Source organism: Dama dama, chromosome 22 (genome assembly GCF_033118175.1).
Source record: "Dama dama isolate Ldn47 chromosome 22, ASM3311817v1, whole genome shotgun sequence".
Taxonomy (NCBI): Eukaryota; Metazoa; Chordata; class Mammalia; order Artiodactyla; family Cervidae; genus Dama; species Dama dama.
Window position 1 is genome coordinate 36008855 of NC_083702.1, and position 26634 is coordinate 36035488.

General features: G+C 37.6%; 1 protein-coding gene across 2 annotated transcripts in view; it reads right to left on the reverse strand.

Moving 5' to 3' along the window:
• Window positions 1–26634, reverse strand: part of ITPR2 (inositol 1,4,5-trisphosphate receptor type 2) — a 556807-nt gene that overhangs the window by 414144 nt on the left and 116029 nt on the right. For both annotated transcript variants that reach the window (XM_061125163.1, XM_061125162.1), the window contains 6 exons: window positions 26300–26386; window positions 24059–24217; window positions 18135–18233; window positions 17773–17856; window positions 17140–17286; window positions 11678–11773 (listed from right to left, as the gene is read on the reverse strand). In XM_061125163.1, the coding sequence (XP_060981146.1) occupies window positions 11678–11773; window positions 17140–17286; window positions 17773–17856; window positions 18135–18233; window positions 24059–24217; window positions 26300–26386 (672 nt within the window). The remainder of the gene's footprint in view (window positions 1–11677; window positions 11774–17139; window positions 17287–17772; window positions 17857–18134; window positions 18234–24058; window positions 24218–26299; window positions 26387–26634) is intronic.

Sequence of the window (26634 nt, forward strand, 5' to 3'; positions counted from 1 at the left end):
CATCTGGAATGTAATGTCTTCTGGAATGACACTGCGTGATGATGGAGATAACGGGGAAATAGCAGGGAAGCCAGGAAGAGACACAACCGCGAGAGATCCCAGGGATGCACAGTCGACACCTGCTGGAACTGGGAAGTAGGCAGGGACCCTGTAGGCTGTCCTGCAGCTAAAGATTCAGCAAGAGGATTGAGAAAAAGGAAGAGGAACAAAAAGACCATCCACTCAACCCTTCTGCTTCTGAGGGTAATAAGGGAGGAAAGCATGAAAACACAATATGGGACAGATTACAAAGTATGTTAAAACAGGGGGAATTTGTTCTCAGAGTCTTTCTGAACATTATCTATGGTATGCCTGCAAGCGTGCTGAGTCATGTCCGACTCTGCAAGCCCACAGACTGCCCACCAGTCTCCACCTGGGAAGCCCAATATGATACAAAATAAGTTTTCAGGAAATGGTTTGGCACATTCAAGAAAGTACAAGTGAACACTGCCTCTATATGAAGATAGCAAAATATGAATGACTAAACATATAAAATAATAAGATAAGTAATAAAATAATTAAAAAGTAAAGAATCACAATATAAAAATAAGCTAAATTAAGGGGAATTTCAATAATAATGAAAACATACATAAATACAAAATTAAATTCCATGTCAGCAGCAGGAATGAGCATAGTTGATGTTATAGAAAATGACTGATGCAAAGAACAAAAATTGAACAGCTATCTTTCAACCCAGAGGAAACATGTAAAGAAATGAAAATTAGGAAAAAGGAAATAGAGGACCAGAGAATGGGGTATCAATTAATGGACCTCCAGAGTACTAAAAGGAAGAGAAAGTAAGTGAAACACAAGCAATCATCAAAGATAGTGGAAAATAAAGCTTTCCTCAGCTGAAGAAAGAATAGTGTATGCTGAGTTCATATTCCAGGACTTTCCTGCAGACCATATTCGAGGAAAATCAACTAAAAAGACATACTCATTTGAAGATGATGGGAAAGATGGGGAGGAACAATGGTAGGGATATAAAACTGAGCTAGAAATTAGGCTTAGACAAAATGTATATCATGTAACAGGAGACTGGATTAGCAAAACATGGATATTCAAGCAACGGCATACTAGTCAGCAATAAAACACAGAGCTGATGTACATAACAAGGAAGGATCTCAGAAGTATATACTGTGGAATATTACTCAATCGTTAAAGAACAAAAAGGAAGAAGGAAATCCTGCCATCTGCAACATCATGGACAGACCTTGAGGGCCTTATGCTAGGTGAAATAAGTTGGACAGAGATTGGCAAATAGTGTAGGCTGCAGTCAGTGGGGTCGCAAAGAGCCTGACAGGACTGAGTGACCAAGCACAGCACAGGCAAATCCTGTGTGATCTCACCTATATGCAGCATCCAAAACGAGACAAAAAGACAGAACACGGACTTAAACAGAGAACAGACCTGGGGTTACCAGAGGCGGGGATGGTCGTGGGAGAAACGGAGGAAGGCAGAGTCAAAAGGTACAAACTTCCAGTGTTAAGACAGTAAGTCCTGGGGATGTAATGCACAACATGGTGACTACATTTAATAATACTGAACTGTAAATTCAGAAGTTGCTAAGAGAGTTGATCTTCAAAGTTCTCATCACAAGAAAACTATTTTATAACTGTGGTGATGGATGTTATCAAGATTTACTGTGGTAATCATTTCTATATATATGTCTTTGTGTGTTTGTGCGCGCGTGTGTGTGAAGTCACTTCAGTCATATCCAACTCTCTGCGACCACATGGATTGTTGCCCGCCAGGCTTCTCTGTCCATGGGATTTCCCAGGCAACAATACTGGAGTGGACTGCCATTTCCTTCTCCAAAGGATCTTCCCAACCCAGGAATCAAACCTGTGTCTCTTGCATCTCCTCCATTGGCAGGCTGGTTTTTTACCACTAGTGCCTATATATATATATATATATATATATATTTACCACTACCACTTATATATATGTTGTGTGTGTGTGTGTGTGTGTGTGTGTGTGTGTATACACACACACCAAGTCATTATATTGTACACCTACAACTATGTCAACTATATTCCAGTTTTAAAGTGGGAGAAGACACAGATGGTATGACTCCACTCCTATGAAATCTAAGAAGAGAAAAAGCTGAACTACGGTTAAACAAACCAGAAAGTGAGTGGGGGTATAAGGGATAGGAGTTGCTGTAAAGGAGAAGCCAGTCCCAGAGCCACTGGACAGCAGTCTTCCAAGTTTCAGAGCAGACAGACAATGGGGTGGGGGAAGGGTTATAAAATAGGAATCCAGTTACCAGTTGCCTCTTGGTGCCAGGCCAGTAACTGGGGAGATCTGAGGCTGAACTTCACTTTTCTATGGAGATGTAGACCTCAAGCTCCTTAAATTCCCCTGAATTATGATTAAATGAGTCAGTTCCAGAACAGTACTATTCTTGTTTTTGAAATCCAACAGTGAAAGGTGGAAGGTGAAAAGACAGTGTACTGATTAATCAAACTCAAAAAGAAACACTTTTACTCGGTAGTAATAAAAGTTCCAACAAAGGGCACAGAAGGGGTTTATTCAGCTATCTTAGTCAAGTATCACTGTTTTAGGGAGTTTCGTGGAGGTTCAATGGTAGGACTTGGCTGTTTTCACTGCTAGGAACCAGCTTCAATCCCTGGTTAGGGAACTAAGATCCTGCATGCTGTGTGGTGTAGCCAAATTAAAAATAAAATAAAGTGCCTTTAACAAAAAAAGGATCATTGTTTTATTTTTTTTTTAAGTTTGAAGAATTCAGAATTTTCTTTTAAATTAAAATATATATACTAAAATTATAGCTAAACTATACTCAAAAGGTATGCAGCAAGTTTAACCAGGATATATCATATGGTCAAAGTTTTCATCCAATAAGCATTTGGACTAGTTGGTTACAGAAACTGTAAAGTAAATCAAATTCATGCTAGAAGCCATGACATATTCATCACTAAAATGTGTACAAAAACAGGAATTAATGTACCAAAGTCAAACACAGAATCACATATGCCCTTTAAGACACAGGTCACATTCTACCTTAAAGTCAATGTTACTTTCTAAAATTCTCTTCACACATTTCACCCTTTTAGCATCACCCAGTCCAGTGCCTGACAGATGTGTAGGGAACTGGATTCCAGACTCTGGTCTGGAAGGAAATACCATGGATCTTAGGAGAGGTCATCTAACACTGAAAGAACTGAGGATCCTCATCTGTAAAATGAAAGAAGTCTATGACTAAAGCCTAATCATATTAATTCCACATCATTAAATTTTACATACTAATGTCTTTGGTAACAGTACTAAAGAAGGTGCTCATCAGTTAGATTTCATCTCATCTTGTGTCTCACAGACTGCAATGCGGCCTTTTTTATAAAAAATTATCGCTTCAGTAAATTCATTAAAGTAATATAATAATAATAATAGTAAGGAGGAGGAGGAGAGGAAGAAAAAGGAGAAGGAAGGAGTACCCAAATAAATCTATGGCTACATAAATTCACCAACATTAACCAAAGATCAAATAAATACATGCTTTACTATATGTTTTAATTATACTGCTGATTTCCTTCTCTAACTATAACCATAATAGTAATTCAGCAATTAGGCTAAGGATGAATCAAAAAATATATTTCTAAAGAAGAGTAAAAAAGACACAGCGATACGAAGCTCCCTGAATCTTTTAGGACTTTAAAGGAAGTATTTCTTTACGTTAAAAGATGAATTATAAATCTGGCATTGGAGAGAGAGATCTAATACGTTATTCAATCATTTACTCAATAAATATTAATAGAGCATCTATAATGGACAAAGCATGGTGGCATTAGGTATTTTCACAAAGACAAAGAGAATATGGTCCCTGACCACAAGACCTTACAATCTAGGAGGGAAAATAAGACATAAATACAATTAGCAGTAATACAAAATAGAATGTGACAAGAGATACAAGACAGGAATGAATAATTTATAAATAATAATAGGTCAGAAGAAGGAGGGATCTATGGTGGGCAAATTTATTCAGGAATTATTCATGAAGGGATTTCGCCGGTGGTACAGTAGATAAGAACTCGCCTGCCAAAGCAGGACACGTGGGTTCGATCCCTGGTCCAGGAAGATTTCACATGCCACAGAGCAAATAAGCCCATGCTCCACAACTCCTGAAGCCCAAGCACCTAGAGCCTCTGCTCTGCAACAAGAGAAGTTACCAGAATGAGAAGATCACACACTGCAAGGAAGAGTAGCCCCAGCTCACCACAACTAGAGAAAGCCCGTGTGCACCACGAAGACCCAGCACAACCAAAAAACAAGCAAACAAATAAATTTCTAAAAAAAAGAATTATTCTTGGAGAAGGTAGCATATGAGTGAAGCCTTGAAGGATAGGTAGAATTACAACTGGGAGAGAAGGAAATCTTTTCTATATAAAATAGATCCTCAGAAAGGAGATGCTGTATGGCACAGTGACCTCTACTCAATACTCTTGTAATAACCTGTGGGAAAAGAATCTGAAAAAGAACAGATACATGTGTAGTTATAACTGAATCCCTTTGCTTTACACTTGAAACTAACACAACATTGTAAATCAACTACACTCCAATATAAAATTAAAAGTTAAAAAATAAAATTTAAAATTAAAACTGAAAAAAAAAAAAGAAAGACAGAAGGCTGGAATGAAGAAGACAAGCAGTACAAGGGGAGCTACTGCCAAATATCTGAGAAAATGAGCCTTGATCAGAGAAGGCCCGTAAATGTCATTTATGGAATACTTCTTATATGCTTTTAAAGGTTAATTCTCCCCATACAATTATCCTATTAGAAGCAACCCTTAACCCCATTTTCCAGGTGAGGCACCTGGGGCACACTACGTCAAACCACTGAAGAGCAGGGTATTCAGAAGCACCGGGCTGACGGTTCCAAAGCTCCAGCTTCCAGTTCTGATAGCCAATGACTTCCCTCCCACCCCCATGGCGAGGACTGGTATGATCCAAGGTGAGAAGGAAGGCCTAACCAATGGGGCTTTTTTTGCCACATGCTAAAGAGTTTGCATCTTCAGTAAGATTTTGCATATATCACTGGGAAAACGTTTGCAGAAATAGTGCACTAAAAATCCTCACCTGGCCATAGTTAGCACGAGATAGAGACAGATGATAAAAGGGACAATGTAACCAAGTGCAGGGTTGGAATAAGTAGTGGTAGAGCCCCAACATCAATAAAGAGACTGAAATAGAAAGGAGAAAGCGGATGGGAAAGATTCTACAGAGATAGAGTCAAGAGAATCTGAAGGTTGAGGGGGAAAACTGAGAGGGGAAAAGTGTTTATCATGACTCCCAAGTTTTTCACCCAGAGCTAAGAAAACTTAGTCTCTCCAGAGAAACAATTTCATCTTAGATATGATTATTGAGTTTCAATGGCAGTGAAATATCTAAGATCAAAGTCATGGCCCACTGCAACCAGGACAGTAAGTAACAGAGAGAGAAGAGAAAGAGCAAATAGACACTAAACTTTTTTTTTTTAATTTTTAAAAATTATGTATTTATTTATTTGGCTGTATTGGGTCTTAGTTGAGGTGTGTGAGATCTCTCAGGTATGGCATGTGGAGTCTAATTCCCTGACCAGGGATAGAACTCAGGCCCCCTGAATTGGGAGTGCAGAGTTTTAGTCACTGGACCACCAGGGAAGTCCTGAAACTAAGCTTTGAAGGGAATCTTCATTTAAGTGGCCAAAGAGGACTTGAATGAAGTCAGGCAGAGAATATGACAAGTTAGAATGGAAAAGTGGCAGAAAGACAGATTAATATCATAAGCACCTAGACAGTGAAAGTCATGGCTATACCACTTATCAAATTAAAGACAGCTGCAACTGTCTCTAAAGAATAGCAAGCAGCAGATGGCAAGTTGTGAGTCCAAAATTTATGTTCATTTTCGTTAAAAAAAATTACTTTTTTATAATGAAATGTCTTTTGATCAATTTTTATTATATATAACACTGAAGTCATAAAATCAACACATGTATAATTTTAAATAATCATATGTTCCTCTTTCCAATGATGAGGCATTTCAGGGCCAAGCTATTATGGTTAGGGCCAGAAAAGAAGGGAAAAATAACATGTACAGGATGCTGACATGTGCCAGGCATCATTTATATTTTGATATATATTTATTGTATATAAAGAGTCTGGTATGTATGTTCCTCTATTGTATATAAATTTTGCATACATATATATATACATACACACACATAAAGACACTTTTCATATACTATGGCTAATACATTTGAAAGAGAACCAAACATTGAGGTATTTAAAACTACAGCCCTCATATACATAAGATTCTAGGCTAATGTACAAGTTCTTGAGTACTAAATTTTTAATTAACTAAAATCCAGACTACTCTAGAGTTAGGAAATAAGTGTTTACTGCCATCTGGTGGAAGTCTGGCCTATCTACAGATAAATAAGATTGTCTTAAAATGGGCAAAATCTTTAACAAAATTATTTTTCACTGTCACTCTACCTTATTTGGGAAATGATCATCAAAAGTTAGTCCTTTAATAACATCCAAAGAAAGAAAATGCAGCAGATTAGAAATTTTGATATTTGAGTTATAATTCTTCCCACAGCTATGGAAGACCTATTTACTAAAGCTTTCATACTGTCCCTATTCAAATTATGATAAAATTACTTTCTCAACCACAGACAGGATTGTGAACACTCCTGCACCAATAAGGTGATGCAAGAAAAAGATCTATGGCAAAATGGCAAGGAATGTGCTGACAACTTCAGGTTCAAAAGGGAGGGGATATATGTATACCAATGGCTGATTCATGCTGAGGTTTGACAGAAAACAATAAAATTCTGTAAAGCAATTATCCTTCAATTAAAAAATAAATAAATTTTTAAAGAGAAAAAAAAAGAAAAATATATGAGTGTTTACTTCCGTTCATGTCACCTCATTTCTTGCATGGCCCACAGAAACTGACATTATAGAAGGAAGCCTAATAATACAGTCACAAATGCCCTGTTACCTAATTCACAATTAAATATTTTGTTCCACATTTTGTCCATGAGTTAGTGGCACTGTATATTATTCAAAAATAAACCCTTAATTCGCTAACACTGTTGGAGATAGTCAAACTGAGTAAGGGTTCATTTCTAAACCTTAGTTCACTTTAGTAATTTACAGAATAAAGTCTCAACAGTGTTATATCACATCACCGTCCTAATTCCTAGATGTTTTCTACAATTCACACACACACACACACACACACAAAACACAGTGCTATTCTTGAATTGTTTGTAATTTACATGTTTTGTCTCCACAGTTAAGACTACAGAATATTCAGCATATGAAATAGTCTAATTTTCTTTAGTCTCCCCTTCATTTCTAAACAAATAAGCTTATTACATTTTTCTGAATAACTTAGCCACCCAGTAAGCACTGGTTAAATGGAATATCAGATTAAGAAAGTATAAGTAAAAATTCTAGGTGTTTTTTCTCATATGTACTTAGATTTAAGGTGGCAGCCTTTAAAACTTACTGAGAGATTTATCATGGTTGTCTTTAAATGTTAATAATTTAAACCTTACACATAACCTGTTATCTCAGATATTTATGTATGCTGGAAATATCTGACAAATAGATGTCCCAGTGATGAGTTAATATAATTCCCCTCCAGATTGCACACTCTTGAAGGACAAGGACAAAATGTTAGTCATCTTTGTTTTCTTCACAATAACAGAACAGTGCTTTCACCTAGGAGGCAGTCAATAAAATGATTATGTAATTTCAGTATAACATACATCGGCTTCTCAACACTGGCACTAGTGGTGTTTGGGCCCAGACCATTCTTTGTTGTGGGATCTGTCCTGCACTTTATAGGATGCTTCGCTGCATCCCTAGCCTCTAGCACTAGATACCAGTAGCTCTGAGACAATAAAAATGTCTCCAAACTTTGTTAAACACCCCCTGGGAACAAGACCATCCTCTGCTGAGACTCGCTGACAGGGATGAAGCAATCCAAGTGTAGCATTCAGCCTGAATACTATCATTAACCTTGTTTCTTAACTTTGGACAAAATAAATCACTTCTCTGACTCTGGGTTTCCTGTTTTGCCAAGCGAAATGACTGGGTTTAAAACTTCATTCTTGCTATGATTTATTCATTAGACTATTCAATACTTACTGAATATAAATTATCAGAGACTGCTCTAGATACAAGGTAGCCAGTGGTGATTCCCTAAACATTTTCCCCCTTAAGTTATCTGATTGACAAAGAAATGTCAGTTCTGGATAAGAAAAATAATAAAGATAAATTTTAAAATAATAATAAACACAGCTACACATTTCCTTTCCCCTTCCTCCCAATGGAAGCAAAGGGACTTAATACTTACTAAATACCCTTTATGCACAAGGAGCTGCAAATTCACAAGATATTATTTAATTCCCAAAAATCCCATATAATATATATTATCACCTTTTTCACACACAAGGGAACTGAGGTTCAGAGAGGTCAAATATTTGCTTAAAGGCAGAGAGATTGTGAGTGGTCTACCTGGGACTTTTCTTCCCACTTCTCCAGGCTCTCTTTGCCATACTGGCCAATATAAACACCATGAACTAAAAGCCAATTTAAGAATTATATCATCCAGTTGACCAGGGGTGCCTCAAGCATACTAAATTAATATTTCAAATTATAAATAGGTGTGTTGAAAGTGGAAAAGTTGGAGGAAAAGAGTAACATGCCTCCAAATCCTGCCCTCTGATAGATCCTTCCTTAGAACAGCTCATCCATCTCACTGTTTAAAAAACACTTTATAAAAATCTAATAGAACTCTTCCCTTCCTTTTATAACTCTGTTTCTCCCCCTTCACAACCATTATACAAATTTCAGTCCACAACTCCTTCTGATTGCTGGCTTCCTCGTCTCTTCCTCTGCCCCCTGCATTCTGGTCTTCACTAAAAATGCTCTCAGTGAAGTCACAGATGACCATATTCTCACCAAATGCTGTGAAGACATTTTGTTCCTGACCTTTTCTGTAGCACTCCCTCCTTGTTGAAACCCTATCTTCTCTTGCTTGGTATCTGTGACTCAGCCCATTTGATTTTCCTGTTGCTTGTGTGACTTCCCAGGCTGCCAGTCTTTCTAATTTTACTTAAACATATAAAGTTTACATAGCCGACACCCAGCTGGTGACTACCATATTGGACAGTGCCACTCTGGAGTGGTCTGTTTTGAACACAGATTATTTAGAACGCTGCTCTTTAAGCTAAAGATTAAACACATTCTGCATGGCTTAATATATATGACCTGAAAAAACCAGCTACCCGACATTTCTGGCCCCATCACTCCCCTCCCACCTTCTAGCATCACTTCTAAACTCACATATATCTTATGTGTGATACACACATGAATCACCCGTATGAAGCTAGTTTGTAAAATGAACACACCTCCTCTGCCTCACTGCCTGAACACGCCTCTCTCTCTTCTCCATCTGCCTTATTCATCCACCAGGCAGCTGCCCTTCCTTGCGCCCCCCACCACCCTCTCCCAAGATGTGTTGTACTTGACTGCTTCCCCACCTCTAAGAGAACTTTAATCATTTCTAATCTTTGATAGGACACCCAGTAGACTTTTCTAATTCTTATTTTAGACAAGATTCTCCTACCTTACTGCTTAACTTTTCCAAAGCTTTACTTTTCCAAAAAAAGTTACTTCAAAACATTTATGGTATAAGCAGCCCATAAATTGTGAAGTTCTATTTCATTTAAGTGAGCCGATTCATTAAAATTGAGTCAGATATTTATAAAAGTAAGAATGCTTTCTACTTGCCATATAATAAAATTAATCATGCCAGCGTTCCTTCCTGGAAGCTTACCATGGTCACACATTACGTCAAGCACTTTATATCATTTCGTTCTCTTGATAAACTTATATAAATATTGTGACTATCCCCATTTTCTAGCAGAGGAAACAGGAGTTTGGAGAGATTAATTTGCCCACATATGGTCTCAAATGTGTCTCAGATACAAATTCTATAATTTTCTTTTTTCCCATTCTCTAAGCTTAGGGAAGCCTAAATAGCTTCTTCATATTCATTCATTCATTCAACATGTATTCACCAAGTGCTTTCAAAGTATCAGGCACTTACCCAGGTGCTGGGCATGCAGTGGTAATGTCAGCAAAAAAAAAAAAAAAAAGAATTCCTGCCTTCAGAGAGTATTCATTCTGACAGAGAAAGTCAGTAAGACATATAAAAAGTGAGAACGTGGGAAATATTATAAGGAAAACCATCACAGATTAACATGATGGAGAGGGTAATGGGTTTGAGTTCTACTTTAGACTGGGGTCAGCATAGTTATAGAAACTTCCTGCTTGCACCACCTTTTTCTCATCAGCTTTCCAGCCCCACCTACCTACCCTCTGAAACATCCAAAAGCAAAAGTTAGATAATTAATGCTAGACATCCCAAGACAAAATTCTGGTTTAGAATCCCAGAATGAACTCCAAGTGGAAAAATGGAGTTAAGAGTAAAATGAATGGATATTTCACATATCTGAAAACAAAGATTTTCTACACAATACCATATATAAAATAAATAACAAAGATTTACGTTATAGTACAGGGAACTCTGGGTTTCCCTTGTGGCTCAGCTGGTAAAGAATCCGCCTGCAATGAGGGAGACCTGGGGCCTGGAGAAGGAAAAGGCTACCCACTCCTGTATTCTGGCCTAGAGAGTTCCACGGACTAGTATAGTCCATGGGGTCACAAAGAGTAGGATGCAACTGAGTGACTTTCACTTTCACAGGGATCTATATTCAATATCTTATAATAACCTATAATGAAAAAGAATTTTTAAAAGAATATAAATACATATATATAGATATACAACATGTATACTATGTATGTATAACTGAATCACTTTGCTGTAAATGTGAAACTAACACAATATTGTAAATCAACCATGCTTCAATTTTAAATAGATTTAAGAAAAAATAAATTAAAAATTATAAAATATTTTCAAAACTAGTTTTAAACCAGATAACTAAACTTTAATTAAATCATTCCTACAACTTCAGTGCTGTTATTTCTACCACTCTTCACTCTGACTGTCAACATGCATTTAGTGGAGAAAGAAAAGACCTTTCCACGTTTTTACCGTTTTTATTGACAGGTTTAGGACAGTGCAATATCTCAGGGGGGTGGGGGGGGGGATAAACCATTTCCTTTCCAATGGTTTGAACAATGCAAGCCACCCATCAGTGAAAGAATAGCCACAGAAGATCAATCTGAAACTATTTAGACTACACCACACCAACTATGAGCTGATAGGGAGGGTTCCATATGAGTCATTCTGAAAGAGTGAAGTCAAACAGGAAGTCTCAGGATGAATCCCAATCAGATACCCTCTTCCAAATACCCTTCCAACAAACCAACCACAAGATTCTGTTGTGGAGGTTACTGCTGTTTTTATTTTCAAAACAAAGATTATTTTAAGATTTCAGTTAATATTTACATTTTGAGAATAGTCGACATGCCAATCCAGTACTTGATTAGCAATAATCGAATGTGCACAATACTGTTCCTATAAATACATCTTCTCTATTGCCTGTTTCACTATTTCCGAATCAGAGATTTTACAGCACTATATCCATTCATCTTACCTCCGCAGCTAAATAGTTCCCGGTTGCAAGATGTTTAAATCTGAACAAGCTGTTCCACTGTCCTGCACCCCCACGGCACGGATCATGATGAACTACCTACAGACAAAAAGAGAAACAAAAATAATGGCTAAAAGACACACATGTTCCTGGCAAGCAAATCTCAACAGGTTACATGGGGTACCTGCATGCTCACGTTAAAGTTGTCAAACCTAACATACCTTTTCAGAAGTCCAATGTAGCAAAAAACAAGATTCCCCATAAATAAGTAAGAGAATAGTTACCTCACTGGGCTTGCATGATTCTCACGTCTCATATCTGCAAATACAGCCTTACTCCAAAAGACATGTTTCCAGGCCCAAACTGGAAATACTGTGGGGCTTCCCCACATTTGTGATTCATTCATTCAACAGATTATGTTGAGTCTACCAGGTGCCAGGTACTCTTCTAGGCAATAGGGACCAGAGCAATGAACAAGACTAAGCTTTCAATGAATAAGATTTGGCAGCACCAGGAGGAAATAAATAGAGTGCGTGACCGAAAACCTAGAGAAGGCTCGTGCTTGTGCTCAGTCGTGACCTACTCTTTGCGACCACATGGACTGTAGCCCGCCAGGCTTCCCGGTCCATGGGATTCTCTAGACAAGTATACTGGAGTGGGTAGCCACCACCTTCTCCAGGGTTATCTTCCCTACCCAGGGGTCAGACCCACGACTCCTGCATTGGAGGGTGGATTCTTTACCACCGAGTCACCAGGGAAACTCCCTACAGAAGGCTACTTTGGGTCAATATGGCAGTCAGCATGGGCACTCTGATGGATAAGAATGAGACGGGGATGCAGAGAGACTGGAAGAGATCATTCCAGGCAGAGAGAACCACAAAGCCAAGGCCTGGAAGCCTGGACTAATTTAATTCCTGGCTCTTTCCCTGTGTTGCTTGTTTACTAACAGCATGTCCTTTGACACCTGCCCTAGATGCTGAGCCATTAGGTGCACTGAAAATGAAAGTGGTAGAAGGTTTGAAACTGTCGCTCATGACAAGTGGCTCGGTGTTGAAGCAAAGTTCAAGTTCTCCACTTCAGAGACAACTGGTTTTGGGTCCCACCAATGACCCACTCCAGTATTCTTGCCTGGATAATCCCTTGGACAGAGAAGCCTGATGGGCTACAATCCATGGAGTCACAATGAGTCAGCTACAACTGAGCATACATTCTTGATGTTAATGACTATGGTATGATCACAGCAAGGAATGTAACATCTCAGAAGCCTGTTTCTTCAGGTACTAAGTAGGTTTAATTCCTAGGATTGTTGTGAAGAGTAAATATCACAAAGCATATTAGAGTGCTCAGATAACTTTCCACTGTTTTTCAGCAGATCACCTTCTTCTTTTTGATATCCTTTGCCTCCTCCCCCAGCCTCAATTCTGTGTGCTAACGTACGAAATGAAAGTGAAAGTTTAGTCATTTAGTCATGTCTGACTCTTTGCAACTCCATGGACTATTGCCCTCCAGGTTCCTTTGTCCATGGAATTCTCCAGGAAAGAATACTGGAGTGGGTTGCCATTCCCTTCTCCAGGGAATCTTGTCGATGAGGGATCAAACCCGGACTTCTGCACTGCAGGCAGAGTCTTTCCCATCTGAGTCACCAGGCAAACAAATGTATAGAACTTCCCAATGCCTTTTGCTAGGCTCCAGCTCCCATTTCTTCCCATGTTCCAAAAGCTCAAATGAGATAACTGCGAAAATATTTCAAAGTGGATGAAGTCTTACAAAAATATTCCCTCTATGGCCAAACACCTGCGTATCCTTCAAAGTTCAGGTCCCAAAACAACCTTCTTCCACCAATCCTTTGCTAATCCCGCCCCCTACCATGATCTTGTCAGTATTTGAACTCTTACTCCTTTGGGAGAGACGCAGATATCTCTGAGAATCCGATAAAATCCATGAGTTGTCTCACATACATACGCTCACACACCTTTTGTATACAACTGCTGGAGGTTAATAAATAACTTGACACTCACCAGGATTCACAGACTAAGAACCCCTGCGCTATACATTAGTGGGTCTAGCAATAGTAGTACATACAGCTCCCTAAAGGACAATTTGGAGTCAGCGAAGGGAGGACATTTTCACTTATCACAGTGATTTTTGAGGGACGCTACTGGGATGAATGAACAGTGGCAAAGATATTAAATATCTTGCAATTCACAGAAGAGTTCAAGCATAGGCTAGATACTGTGTGTGACACTCAGGACCATCCCCGTCCTTCTAAGTGCCCTGCTGTATCACCAGGACGGGAAGCAAAGAAGAGTGAAAGAGAGATCCTCTAAGTGCCCCAATAGAGGTGGCAGCAGCTGCCTTGCAGGGCCTCCCACAGAGAGGCGTGGTGGAGGACTGGAGCACAGGAAGAGGCAGCCCTGGCTTCCAGCCCTACCAGATCTTTACATAAAACCATGCTCTTCATCCCACTTGTTCCCATCCAGTCCATCCAACAACGTTGAAACCAATTTCCAATTTTAAATATCTGTCTGCTTGAAACACCTGATGATCACACTTCCTGAACTGAGGCCTGGTTGATGTAGCACATCATACAGAAACGTCCCCCAGTATCACTTTCCAATCTCCAGCAGAAATAAAACCTACCACAAATATAAACCGCTAGTGCTGTAACATGCAATCATACGGAAAAGCTTTTACATCAGAGCTTTTATATTTACATATAAAGCTTCTATATGAAAAGGCCAATCATTTTAGAGAAATTCACTGTGTGATAAGGAAGCTTACGTGAATCCAAGATATTATGTCAAAATTACTGAATAATGTATCCACTCTCTCCATTCTGACTGCTCAATGGATCATAACATTTCCAACCACGCATTTTGTTGGGAAGGATTTTGGTGCAGTGGCAAAATTACATCAAGAGCTATAAAACTAACAGCAAATATATAAGAGGGAAGATACAAAATTTCTTGTAACAGAGTTGGAACCAAACTCGCTGTGTAAGGAATTTGCTATATAACTTTTCCATCACTGTATTTTGCCAATAAAATTTTAAAATAGCATTTAACAGTACTGCTGAAAGGAAGTGAAAGGTCAAAGTGTTAATCGCTCAGTCGTGTCCGACTCTATGCGACTGCATGGACTGCAGCCCACTAGGCTACCCTCTCCATGGAATTCTCCAGGCAAGAATACTAGAGTGGGTAGCCATTCCCTTCTCCAGGGGATCTTCCTAATCCAGGGATCAAACCTGGGTCTCCTGCATTGCAGGCAAGATTCATTACCAACTGAGCCTCCAGGGAAGCCCTACCCCCTATATTTTGAAAATTCTTGGAGCACAATGATAAGAAATCTATGGCATGAAAAAAATGTTTTAACTATGTATTTATTTCCTGGTTGCCTGTTATCTTTCTCTTATTCTAATAAGAGAATTCGTGAGATTGGCTTCTGGGAAGAGGATTATGTAGTTTTGGCGGTAGTTGTTTTCCTCCGACTTAATTCCCTGTCACCTACTAAAGACCAATGTATATGGTCTCCAAATACATTGAAAGATATGGTCCCTTCTGAATGCAAGAGACTGAAAATATGCCTCAACATGCTTTTGTGCTATTTCATCTCTATTCTAAACCATGTCATAACTTAGAGAATTGTCTTTATGTAACATTTATAATTAAGGCTCAGCTCATTTACATAAATATTATACTTCCTCATTTTCTCTGTTTCAATAGCTTGTAATTTGCCTCATTATCCTTATTTCAATTATGGTGATTTCTTTTTTAAATCATGTACAAATAAGTCTGTTCTGTTATTACCTCTCCTAATACTAGATATTACCCAAGGGCCCACATTTAGCTATGCTATTTCATTTTCCTGTACTTGTATAGAATGTCTTCTTACCCTCTTCTTTTATCACTTCTCCCAAATCTAAATGAATCCATCAAAGTGAAAGTGAAGTGAAAGTGAAAGTCGATCAATCAAGCCTGACTCTTTGTGACCCCAATGGACTTTACATTCCATGGAATTCTCCAGGCCAGAATACTGGAGTGGGTAGCTTTTCCCATCCCCAGGGATCTTCCCAACCCAGGGATCAAACCCAGGTCTCCCGCATTGCAGGTGGATTCTTTACCAGCTGAGCCACAAGGGAAGTCCAAGAATACTGGAGTGGGTAGCCTATTCCTTCTCCAGCAGATCTTTCTGACCCAGGAATCGAACTGGGGTCTCCTGCATTACAGGTGGATTCTTTACCAACTGAGCTATTAGGGAAGCCCCAAGATGGGTATAAATGTTACAGTTTCTACAGTATGTATTTATATGTCGAAATGCATATTATTATAAATTATTTTCCTTTTGTATCTTCTTTATATTAGAATTTGGGCATTTTATTGATTTTTTAATCATGAGAATATATAATAATAATATTAACCATGAATTTCATTTTCATACACAGAGGAAGTATAACAAAATATATTGCTGTAAAAGGGGGTGGGTTTGAAATGGTTGAGCACCACCGCGACAGCGGCTGGAGCTACAGTCAATCCAGATGGAACTTATCGGGTTGTTTGCAGTCACTCAGGTATATCTTTCTTGCCTGGAGAATCTCCATGGATACGGGAGCTACTGTTCATGGGGCTGCAGAGTCAGACACAACCGAGTGACTAAGCACAGCACAGGTATATCTTATCTCTTCCAGTATATAGAAAGTTCCTTTAAAGAGAAACCCATACCTTCCATCTTCTTAACTACTCTATCATATTGGCACATTTAAGAAAATACCTCTTAAAGGTGAATGAATTCTTAACTATGGTTCTCTTCACTCCAATAGAAAGAGCATCCCCAGAAGACACAAACGCTCTTTCCAGTGACTGGGTCTCTGATGCTCACTTACAGGGAGTCCTCCTGCCCCATCTCAGCACCAGCGCCCTTCAAGGCACAAGGCCTGCAGTCTGCTGTTGACCTGAAGTCAACACTTTACAATGGAATTTTTAAAAGCAAAATTATATATATATATACACTTATTAAATTCAAGAGAAAGAGAAAGATGCCTCTAAGAAGATAAACAAAGGAAGTAGCAACATTTCAGACTGGGTCACAGCAGTAAACAGGTACAAGAGGCTTCACAAAAATGATTGCTTTATGAATCTATCACAAGTGATGCTTGGGCTTCCCAGGTAGCGCTAGTGGTAAAGAATCTGCCTACCAATGCAGGAGACATAAGAGAAACAGGTTCAGTCCCTGGGTCGGGAAGATGCCCTGAAGGAGGGCATGGCAACCCACTTCAGTATTCCTGCCTGGAGAATCCCATGGACAGAGAAGCCTGGCGGGCTAGAGTGATGAGGTCGAAAAGAGTTGGACACAACTGACTCAATTGAGTGTGCAAGCACGCACAAGTGATGCTTATAACGATAAACCATACAAGTGACCTTGTCTTTTAGATATAAGCATTTATTAAAAGCCAAAAATTATTTACACACCTCTATTTCCCAGAGTGCTTTAGAACTGGTGGCAGAAGTGGCTGATTGACGCAAGGTTGTACGAAGGAAAATGTGCTGTTTTTTCTCATATTCATCACAAGTCAGAAACTTCTCTTGTTCGGCATGGAACAATCGAACAACATCACCCTAGAAAAAGAGGCAAAAAAAAACCCTGCATTTCCTTTGCTGTATGTCTCAGGGAACTCAAACCAGGGCTCTGTGACCACCTAGAGGAGTGGGAAAGGGTAGGAGATAGGAGGGAGGTATGTATGGGGACCTATGTATGCCTATGGCTAATTCATGTTGATGAATGGCAGAAAGGAAACCAATACTGTAAAGCAATTATCCTTCAATTAAAAATAAATAAAAACTATTTTCAACAAAAGTTTGAACAAACAGACATAAGAAGTAGGTTACTCTGTAGGTTTTTGATACTCTGAGCCCTTCTGCTAACACTTGGCTTTTAATGATTACATATACATTTCCAAATATAGGAAGGAAAACTCAACATGAGTTTAAGGTTTACAGTCACATTCTAAGCTTCAAACACAGTGAACACATAGGTTTTGCATCTAGAAGCTCAGTAAGACAACCTTCGATTCTTCCAGCAAATGTTCTATGTAACATACTTACTCCTTTTAGTACATCTTCTCGATAGGAACTGTATTTCATGAATAAAGTGATTTTCCAGCTAGTGTTGCAATTAACAGCATTCACCTATTAATGAAGAGATGTTAAGTTATAAGACTGCAGGTTCCATTTTATACCATGAATTATTACTTCAACCAGAGGAAGGAGAAAAAAGAATAACTTCGGACAATGGGGTATGTATGTCAAAAAATATCTTCAAAGGACCATTCAAAACCTATAGGTATCTTAGAAATAATAACATAAACTGGGCTTATGCTTATGAAAACAATGAAAGAAACTATAAGATTTCTTTTTCTTCTCGTGATAAAAATCAACAAATTCACTTCCTTTCCTCCCAAACTTACCTCTTTACATCCTGGATTATCAAGTAGTTCTATGTTGCTGGCATGCAGTGGCTGTCCTGCATTCACGGGCATCAGAACAACTTTATCTCCAACAACAATCTGGAAATCAGAATCAAGTTGCAACTGAGACACTGCATGGATCTGTGGTGATATATTTGATGCTAAAAATAACTGTAAAAAGTCCTCATTATTGACCGAATATTTGACTTGTTTCCCAATTTTAGGTCAATTCTTTTCTCTTTAAGATAAAATATCTTCTGATAAATGATTATATAATCATGTCCCACAGGGCCTATAAGTGTGGATTCATAAAACTGGTGCAGATTTTTTTTTTTTCTTTTGCTTGGAATGTGGGATCCTAGTTCCCCAACCAGGATCAAATCCACACCCCTTGTGGTAGAAGCATGGAATCTTAACCACTGGACTGCCAAGAAAGTCCCTAGATTCTTTTCTTATTGGTTTGCCATTTCAGTTAGAGCTTTCTTAATGTCAGTAATTAGGTCAGCATCCCTCCACAGAGGTCTGATGCCATGTACATAGGAGCTATCAAGAATGAATACATCTGCCACAAAACAAAAATCTGCCTAAACATTAAAACCACTTCAAGTGCAAGCAGGGAATCTTATACATTTGTATTTGCTCTAAATTAAAAACAAATCTACTATATTTGATCTGTCCCATAGTCTCAGAAATTTAATAAACATTCTAATATCATCTGGATTCAGAAAATGAAGAATTTGGTATGACTCTGTAGGAACATGTTTATAGTTTGGGCGTTGGGTAACCAGTTCCCTTTAATCTTAAACATCCAATACTAACAGTGTTCCTTAAACCTGATGCTCATTTGTAAATAAAAATTAAAATTAATTATGGGAAAAGTGCTCTAAAGAAATAAGCAAAGTTGATCTTTTTATTAACAATGCTTGCTTGATCTTTAAGTGTCTTTATTCATCACTGTGGGGAAATGAAGTTGTGCTTTTCTTAATGATAATAGTGAACAGTTATTTTATAGTTATTAAAGTTACTTTTGTCAAGTTCCACTAGAAGATTTACTTCTGTAGTACCTTCACTCTTCTTCACAAAATTGCTCACCACTTCAGAAATGAAAACCAATACCTTCCCTTTGCATATTTCATATCAACTAAATATTAGAATAGATTAATAGATAACTGAAAAACAAATTAGGACTGAGACAATAAAAACAGATAAAACGTCTTCTCCCTGGATCTGAATCTAGACTAAGACTTTAAGGAACATAATTTCACATTTTCAATGTCAATAAATTATATACAAGAGTCTACTTCACTTACAGTACTGTTGTCACAAACTATACCTAGAGATTCAAATGTGATAGAGAAGCCATAAGCTCATCAGTCGAGCAAAAGAAGGTTATTCTTTGGTTTGCAGGAATGGCTTCTGTTATTTACAGGACTGGTCTCTGTTCACCATCCTGCCTTTCAAGTCCATAATCAGGTGGAGGCTGTGATTCAGAAAGAACCATTACAGAAGCTCTTTATTATGTCCACATATGGAAAAAATCATTTAGAGACTGTGCTAAGTGAGAGGATGAGAGGGCAGAACTGGGCTATGTTTGCGTAAAAAAGGGGGAGTAGGAGTATACACATAAGAAATCATCCCAGTGGTTAACCGTGAAAAAGAGAAGTGGGAACTGGGAACATGGAAAAAAGGATGAAAAAGAGACTTCTCCCTATATATCTTTATATTGTTTTCAATCTTTGAATCACGAATTGGTATCTATTTTAAGCAATTAAATTATAAACAAAATAAACAAAAATCAACATGACAGACATATTTTCAATACCTCCCTCGAAAAACAAAAACATATGTTATTGCACATGACACCAAGCCAACTCCAAGTCTCAAAATCATGTAGACGTGTGAATAGTCTTCCATTCTACAAGACACTGGGACTCAACACTGCACTCTGCCAATACTACATCTGGTCTTCCAACTTCCTAAACAGCAGTTAGATTTGGTTCACTATCATTCCTGTCTGTACTATATAAATATTAGCCAATAAGTTGCTAACTATAATGACGTATTTTAGCTACATCTTTCTAATTAAAAGAATACTTTGGTTGCACCTATAGTCAGTGCTCTAAGACTCACTATTTTACCATAGTTTTCTGTAAGCTTTGGATCAATCCCTATATTAGTTTTACTTCAAAACAATAGCTGTAAAGTCTTCTATAACTTTGAGACTAGTCATATAGCCAAAATGTCACCAACTTCAAAGATTCTTAAGTGTGGTATTCATAAGGAGAATCTAACATGATCTCACTAATTTCCAGGTCCTAGGTCTTGTTGTTGACAATGGTTACTTTGATCACACCTGATGAATAAAACTGCCAAATGAAATGGACAAGATGCTAATCATAAGATACAAAAAGAACAGTAAGACGTGCTAGGAATAACACAAGTGTATGTAAGAAGTAGTCTCTATTCTTGAGGAATTCTTATCTGTTTAGACAACTTGGTAAATTTGGTAGTATTTTCAGAAGAGTGCAGGCATAGAGCCTGATCCACTGACGTGGAGAGATGTCCTCTGAGAAGCCATATATTTAATACAGAACTCGAGGATGATATCATTTTCTGCCATATCACGTTCACCCTAGTGCACACACATTTTTAAAAACTGCAATTCCAAAAGCATTTCTGCTGATTCTATGTAAGAGCCATGGAAGATTCATGCTGGGATTTTACTGGAAATAAAGAGCAACACAATACCACCAGCAGCCACCCTTCTTTTGAAGTGGCACCTGGTGTTGTGAAAAGAACACTGCAGTAGAAATCAAAACACCAGGGATCAAGTCTCACCTTCTCTGGAATTCCAAGGAGTCTAGGTTTTCAAAAGGGTGAAATCTACTTGCTATTTAAAGAGGCTCTTTCCCTAAGGGTTGTTTTTCTTTTTCTTGACTGAAAGAAATATCTGACCGTTTCTCCCTTTTAAAATCTACTATCAAGGTAAAGAACCGATGTCTTCTTAGATCAAAGTTGAGGATGAAAAATTAACTACTCAATCAAGGGAAGATAAACAAAAATAAAATATTTATGTACTCTGCTCAAAGCTGTCCCCAGTGACTTTCTGAGCAACAACAAGCAAGGACATCTACACAGCTAAAAGTTGAGGGATACATGAAACTATTTTTTCCCCAAAAATTATCTACCCTGAAATTCTATAAGATATATATGACAGAGATGGCCTTAAACAGTAGAAACCACTGATTTTTTTTGAAGATATGAGCACTCTTCTCTCTAGCCTATCATCAGCCTTAGTCTTACATTAGCTTTCAGTCACTGAACATCTTTTGGGTAGTTATAACCTAAATCGCAACTTAACTAATTAGTAAATAATAAAATAGAAATTTAAAAGTCCTTTAAATCTTGCAATTTCTTCTTTTTAGTTTAATTTTTTTTAAATCTATAGTCTTATACAGTCATGGAAATGAACAGAAATGTATCCTGTTGTGTGAAAATTGTATAAAGCTTAATTATGTTGAATCAGTTCATAGTGCTCTTCAAATCTACTATATCCCTTCTACTTTTCTGTCTATTCATTCTACTAATTTCTGAGAGTATGATACTGAAATGCCAACCAAAAAATTTTAATTTATCTACTTAAAAAATAATTGTAACATATAGTGGAAATATATGTAACTTGGCTCTGTATTTTCCAAGTCTCCAGTAAATGTTATCATACTTTGATAATTTAAAAAATTTTATGAAAAACTGCTTCAAAAAATCCATAGTAATTAAACCACTTGTTATGAAATGACAGGGTTTCCAACTGCCTTCAATAAAATACAGTACACTTATATTTTAGAAAAATGCTACCTATTCCTAAGGAGGAAAATGAGCATTATGATATAATTATTTTCATGGAAATAAAGGTCTATGGATGTGCTGATGCTTTCACAGCAACCTTAATCACACACAAAAGCTACAGTGGTGAGCAAAAACAGTGAGCTATTTCAGCAAAAAGCAATGTGTAAGGTTGTTTTAGCCATGCTTTATGGAGCACATCCATATAAGGAGGATCTCTATTTTGCACGTAACAATTATACTATCCACTTTAACAAAGATGAAGTGCTTGGGTGGTAGGTTGTTCCCCATCCTGCAATCCAGTCCAACTAATTATTTGAAATAGTTCATTACAGTCAACTCTCTTTGATCCTGTAAAGACATTTGGGAGTAGGGAAAGGAATATAAGATGAAAAATTAGATAGGATGAATTAATAAAATCATCCTTATTGACATTTGGAGCTTACTGTTCATCATTCAGTCATGTCCAACTCTTTGCGACCCCATGAACTGTAGCCCACCAGGCTCCTCTGTCTATGGGGATTCTCCAGGTAAGAATAGTGGAGTGGGTTGCCATTCCCTTTTCCAGGGGAGCTTCCCGACCCAGGGATCGAACCTGGTTCTCCCACATTGAAGGTAGATTCTTTACCATCTGAACCATGAAAGAAGTCCATAAAGGCATTTGGGAGTAGGGAAAGGAATAGATAAGGTGACAAATTAGATAGCATGAATTAATAAAATCTACGCTAATCTCAAGGCTCTAATTTATCCAATGATTTCATCCCATTCCTTTAGAGCTTGAGCTCAGCTCTTGTTTGTTTTCATGCTTAATTTTCATTGACTACCTGCAAACAGGGACCCTACTCAGTGAGGGGGACTGGAGAAGTATTTTAAAACAGGGCATCCAAAGACACAGGTTGTTCTTAAGCTGCATGACCAGTCCCCGAATAATTGAGAGTTGACTGTAATTAACTACCTACTGAAATTAAAATATATGTCATGCTCACAGCACATATCACTTGATGCCAAAAGAAAAAAGAAAATAACTTATTTTCAAGGAATCCAAAACAAGTTTAAAGTGCATTACATTCCTGCATGCCATGCTTCTCCCAAACCTTACCGAAGGAGGATACCATCAGCTAATCTATTAACCAAATTAAACCATGAAGCTTGTAACCTGTGGAGTTGAATTTGGACTTCAAAATTCACTGGAAAAATAGATTTATTACAATATAAGACATTCCTAAGACAAGAAACAGCCAATACATTTTAAAATATCATTATAGTATTGATTAAGAAAACTGTCAGAATAATAAGACCTTAACATTGCTTTCAATTTTTAATGTTAATTTTTTAAAATCTCAACTATTTTTATTGATCACCTGACTCAATATTTGTATTCTATTTATAAAATTTATTGAGTACTTGGTGTCAACCAGAATTTATTAAGCATCTCCCACATGCCAGGGACTGTCACCTGCTACTTCATCTATTACACACAAAAATATCTAACTATTGATCTTATTGAATCATCACACATAATTTTTATTTTCTCTACTCCATAAAGCAGCAGAAAAATATTTTGCAACTACTAAAATTCATATGATATAACATATTTAAGTATTGTCATCAATGAGCCACTGCCAATCATTACATTACACGTCTCCTCATACATTGCACATCTATTAAGTTGTACAGATTGTAAACAACTGGCCACTGAGCCAATAAATGACATATTGTCATAATTTGCTGTGTTACTCTATTAATTCAAAGGAATAAACTCCCATCTCCTAAACACAGCTTATTCTATACAGCCACACTCCCTCCTGAATAAGTCAAGAAGCAAATTCTGTTACTTAAATTCCTTCAAAATTCTGGCTGGAAGATGATTTTAAATCAATCTGATCTTAGTCTTTTTATGATTCCCGAGCACACTCTGTACTATAAATAAATGCTTTCAACCTATTAAAGAAATTAACGTAAAATAATACGTTGAAGCTTGAAAACTATCTTCCCTTTCTTCGCACTTTTTGGATTCTCCCATTATTAAGAACTAACATCTTTAAGAACACACTTTTTCTCTTCATCTTAGAGCTACATACATTGTCGCCCTCGCTTCTTAGCTTCCAGAAGGGATGAATATAAAACCAAGACCCTTCATTTCCCGCAGCATCCAAGGACACACGCATGGCATTCTTCTCTAGTAAAGCAGGTAATCTCTTGTTGACAGTCAGATACTTGTTGCTTTTTATATGCAGTAGCTGTAGGAAAAAGATAGGGATTACTGCCTTCATTCTTTGATCTCCTCTGTTCGTTACACATCTATATTTATATTTAAATCACATACCCACATTACACGGCTCAGGAGAGAGAATAAAGAAAGAAGCTCTTTGCAGACTTACCATCGTTCCAAGTTAACTTTCTTTGGGTTCCTCCTCACCTCCACCCCCAGGGCTGTTTCATATGAAGTGAGCACATAAGGAAAAAAACCCAAGGACATGTCCCTGAACGCTTTTCATCTACTGATAAACAATAGGACAAACCCAGGCTTTCCAAAACAGACCAGGATGTTACTCCCCACTACTGGGTTTGCCAACATGTTTATTCAGGTTTTCATAAGATATTACAGAAAAGCCTGAATGAACTTTTTGATCAACTCAATATATTCTTTCTCAATTCCTGCCTGGCCACAAAAGCAAACTATATTAAAGGATAAGCAAGGAACTGGAATAAGGCATCAACCCACTTCATATTATTAACCACCCCTGCCTAAAACCAGCCCTCATCCCCCTGTGTGAGGAGACCAACTGCTCATCCTAAACAACCTCTCCCACAAGAGGACACGATCTCGCTCCATCTCAGATGAAGGCAGGAGGGCCGCTGCTGGGGTTATCTGGATCCCATGGGCAAACCCTTTCCAAGACACTATTCTGAGTAGGAAAACTGAAACAAATAACCTTCCTGTTTATTAATCCAATCATTTCAAAAAAAGAATGGTCGTTTTAACATCCACAAAATAAAAAGGAAATTATCTCAGAAATTTCCAGTGAAATCAGTGAAAACCCTCATGGGTCAACTCCAGTCCTTTTGGAATCCACCCTGTTAGAGCGTGTGGCTCAGCCCTTAATGTGTTGGGAAACATTTGCATGTCAGATTCTTGACAAGAAACCTAAGTTCTGCTTGCTGGTACTTAATATGAAGCAAAACTTGGTTAAGAGAAACTCTAGCTATGGAGGACCACCCAAGGGACATTCAGCCACAGGTAACACACAGTCTATTATGGGATTAACTCGTAACAACCGGGGAGTTGCAGACCCAGGGCTCTCCTCTTGCCCCATCAGAGAATTGCTCTGTTGGTCCCGTGCTCTGGCACTTGGCCACTGACCAATAACAAAACATCAGGGGATGTTATTTTTTGAAACAGCTCTATGAAACACCTCATTGTAGCATTTATGGTAAGGAAGTTGTTAGGGCCATTGTTTACTATATTAAACAGTGTCCTCTTTATGAGAGCTCATTGGAGAAACAGTTCTCTGGTCCTCTTCCTGAGAATGTTTGTGCTTCCAAACTTCTGACTTAGTTCTCTGTACTGGACTTCTACTAATATTGTGAATATCGCAATATTTCACATAGCCTTATACCTCGACAAGCAACAAAAAGGCTTCAACTCAAAGTTTACCAGCCTTTACAACATGGATATGATAAACATGCCTCACCTTTGACTTCACTTTATTTGTGCAATCAGTATTTTCCCTTTGATCCAGTTGCCTTATTTATTTCTATTTTATCTTATTATGTGAAAAGTATTTTTGAAAATGCCTTACATTCTTTTTGGAACAAGGTGGGGCATATATTAACAACTATCAAGTAAAAAATTAAAAGATCTAAGTGAAGCACAAGAAAGAAATGCTGATGAAATAAATCAGTGTGCATATTAATTGAAATAGAAGATATAATAACTCAAGGACAGTTCTCATCTAAAAGTACAATTTGAAAACTTTCCTCCCTACGAAATGAAAAGACAAAGCTTCATATGTTACATGTTTAGTCTCATTAATTCTAAAAGACTATTTTATTACAAGCTTTTCCCCATCTTCTTCCTTTTGATTTAATAATTTGTGCAATTCATCTAGATAAGCTCATTTCTTTATGTGTACACACCAGATTTATTCATATAGAATGATGTGCTGAATATCAACTGAAAATATCACACTGTCTGTATAATTCTGACCAAAGAACAAACTATTGTAGCCCCCAATTTTAATACAGGTTGGCATTTCTACCAAATGCAAATTATCGATAAAATATTCATCTCTTTTACATGAAAATAAATAGACACTTACTTGTATAACATTACTGTACTTCACAATTTCTCCCAATAGCTTCTTATTCTCTGATTCATTTTGTTTTTGTTCCAGTTCTGCAGCATGCTGTAAAGTGATTATCAAATATTTACTGTGAAAGCATAACAAATAGAGAACAATAGCTGACACAGAAAAAAGGTTTATTTTAGGGACAAAGAATACAATCGAGACTAAAATAGGTGGATTGCTTTAAAGTTGGTGCTTAGGGAGAAGTGGGGCAGTAACTAAATATATGATTAAAATGTATGACAATTCTCTCAGTTTAATGCTGAAATGCAGCCTAAAATATACTGATATGCTCTTATGTTGGAAAT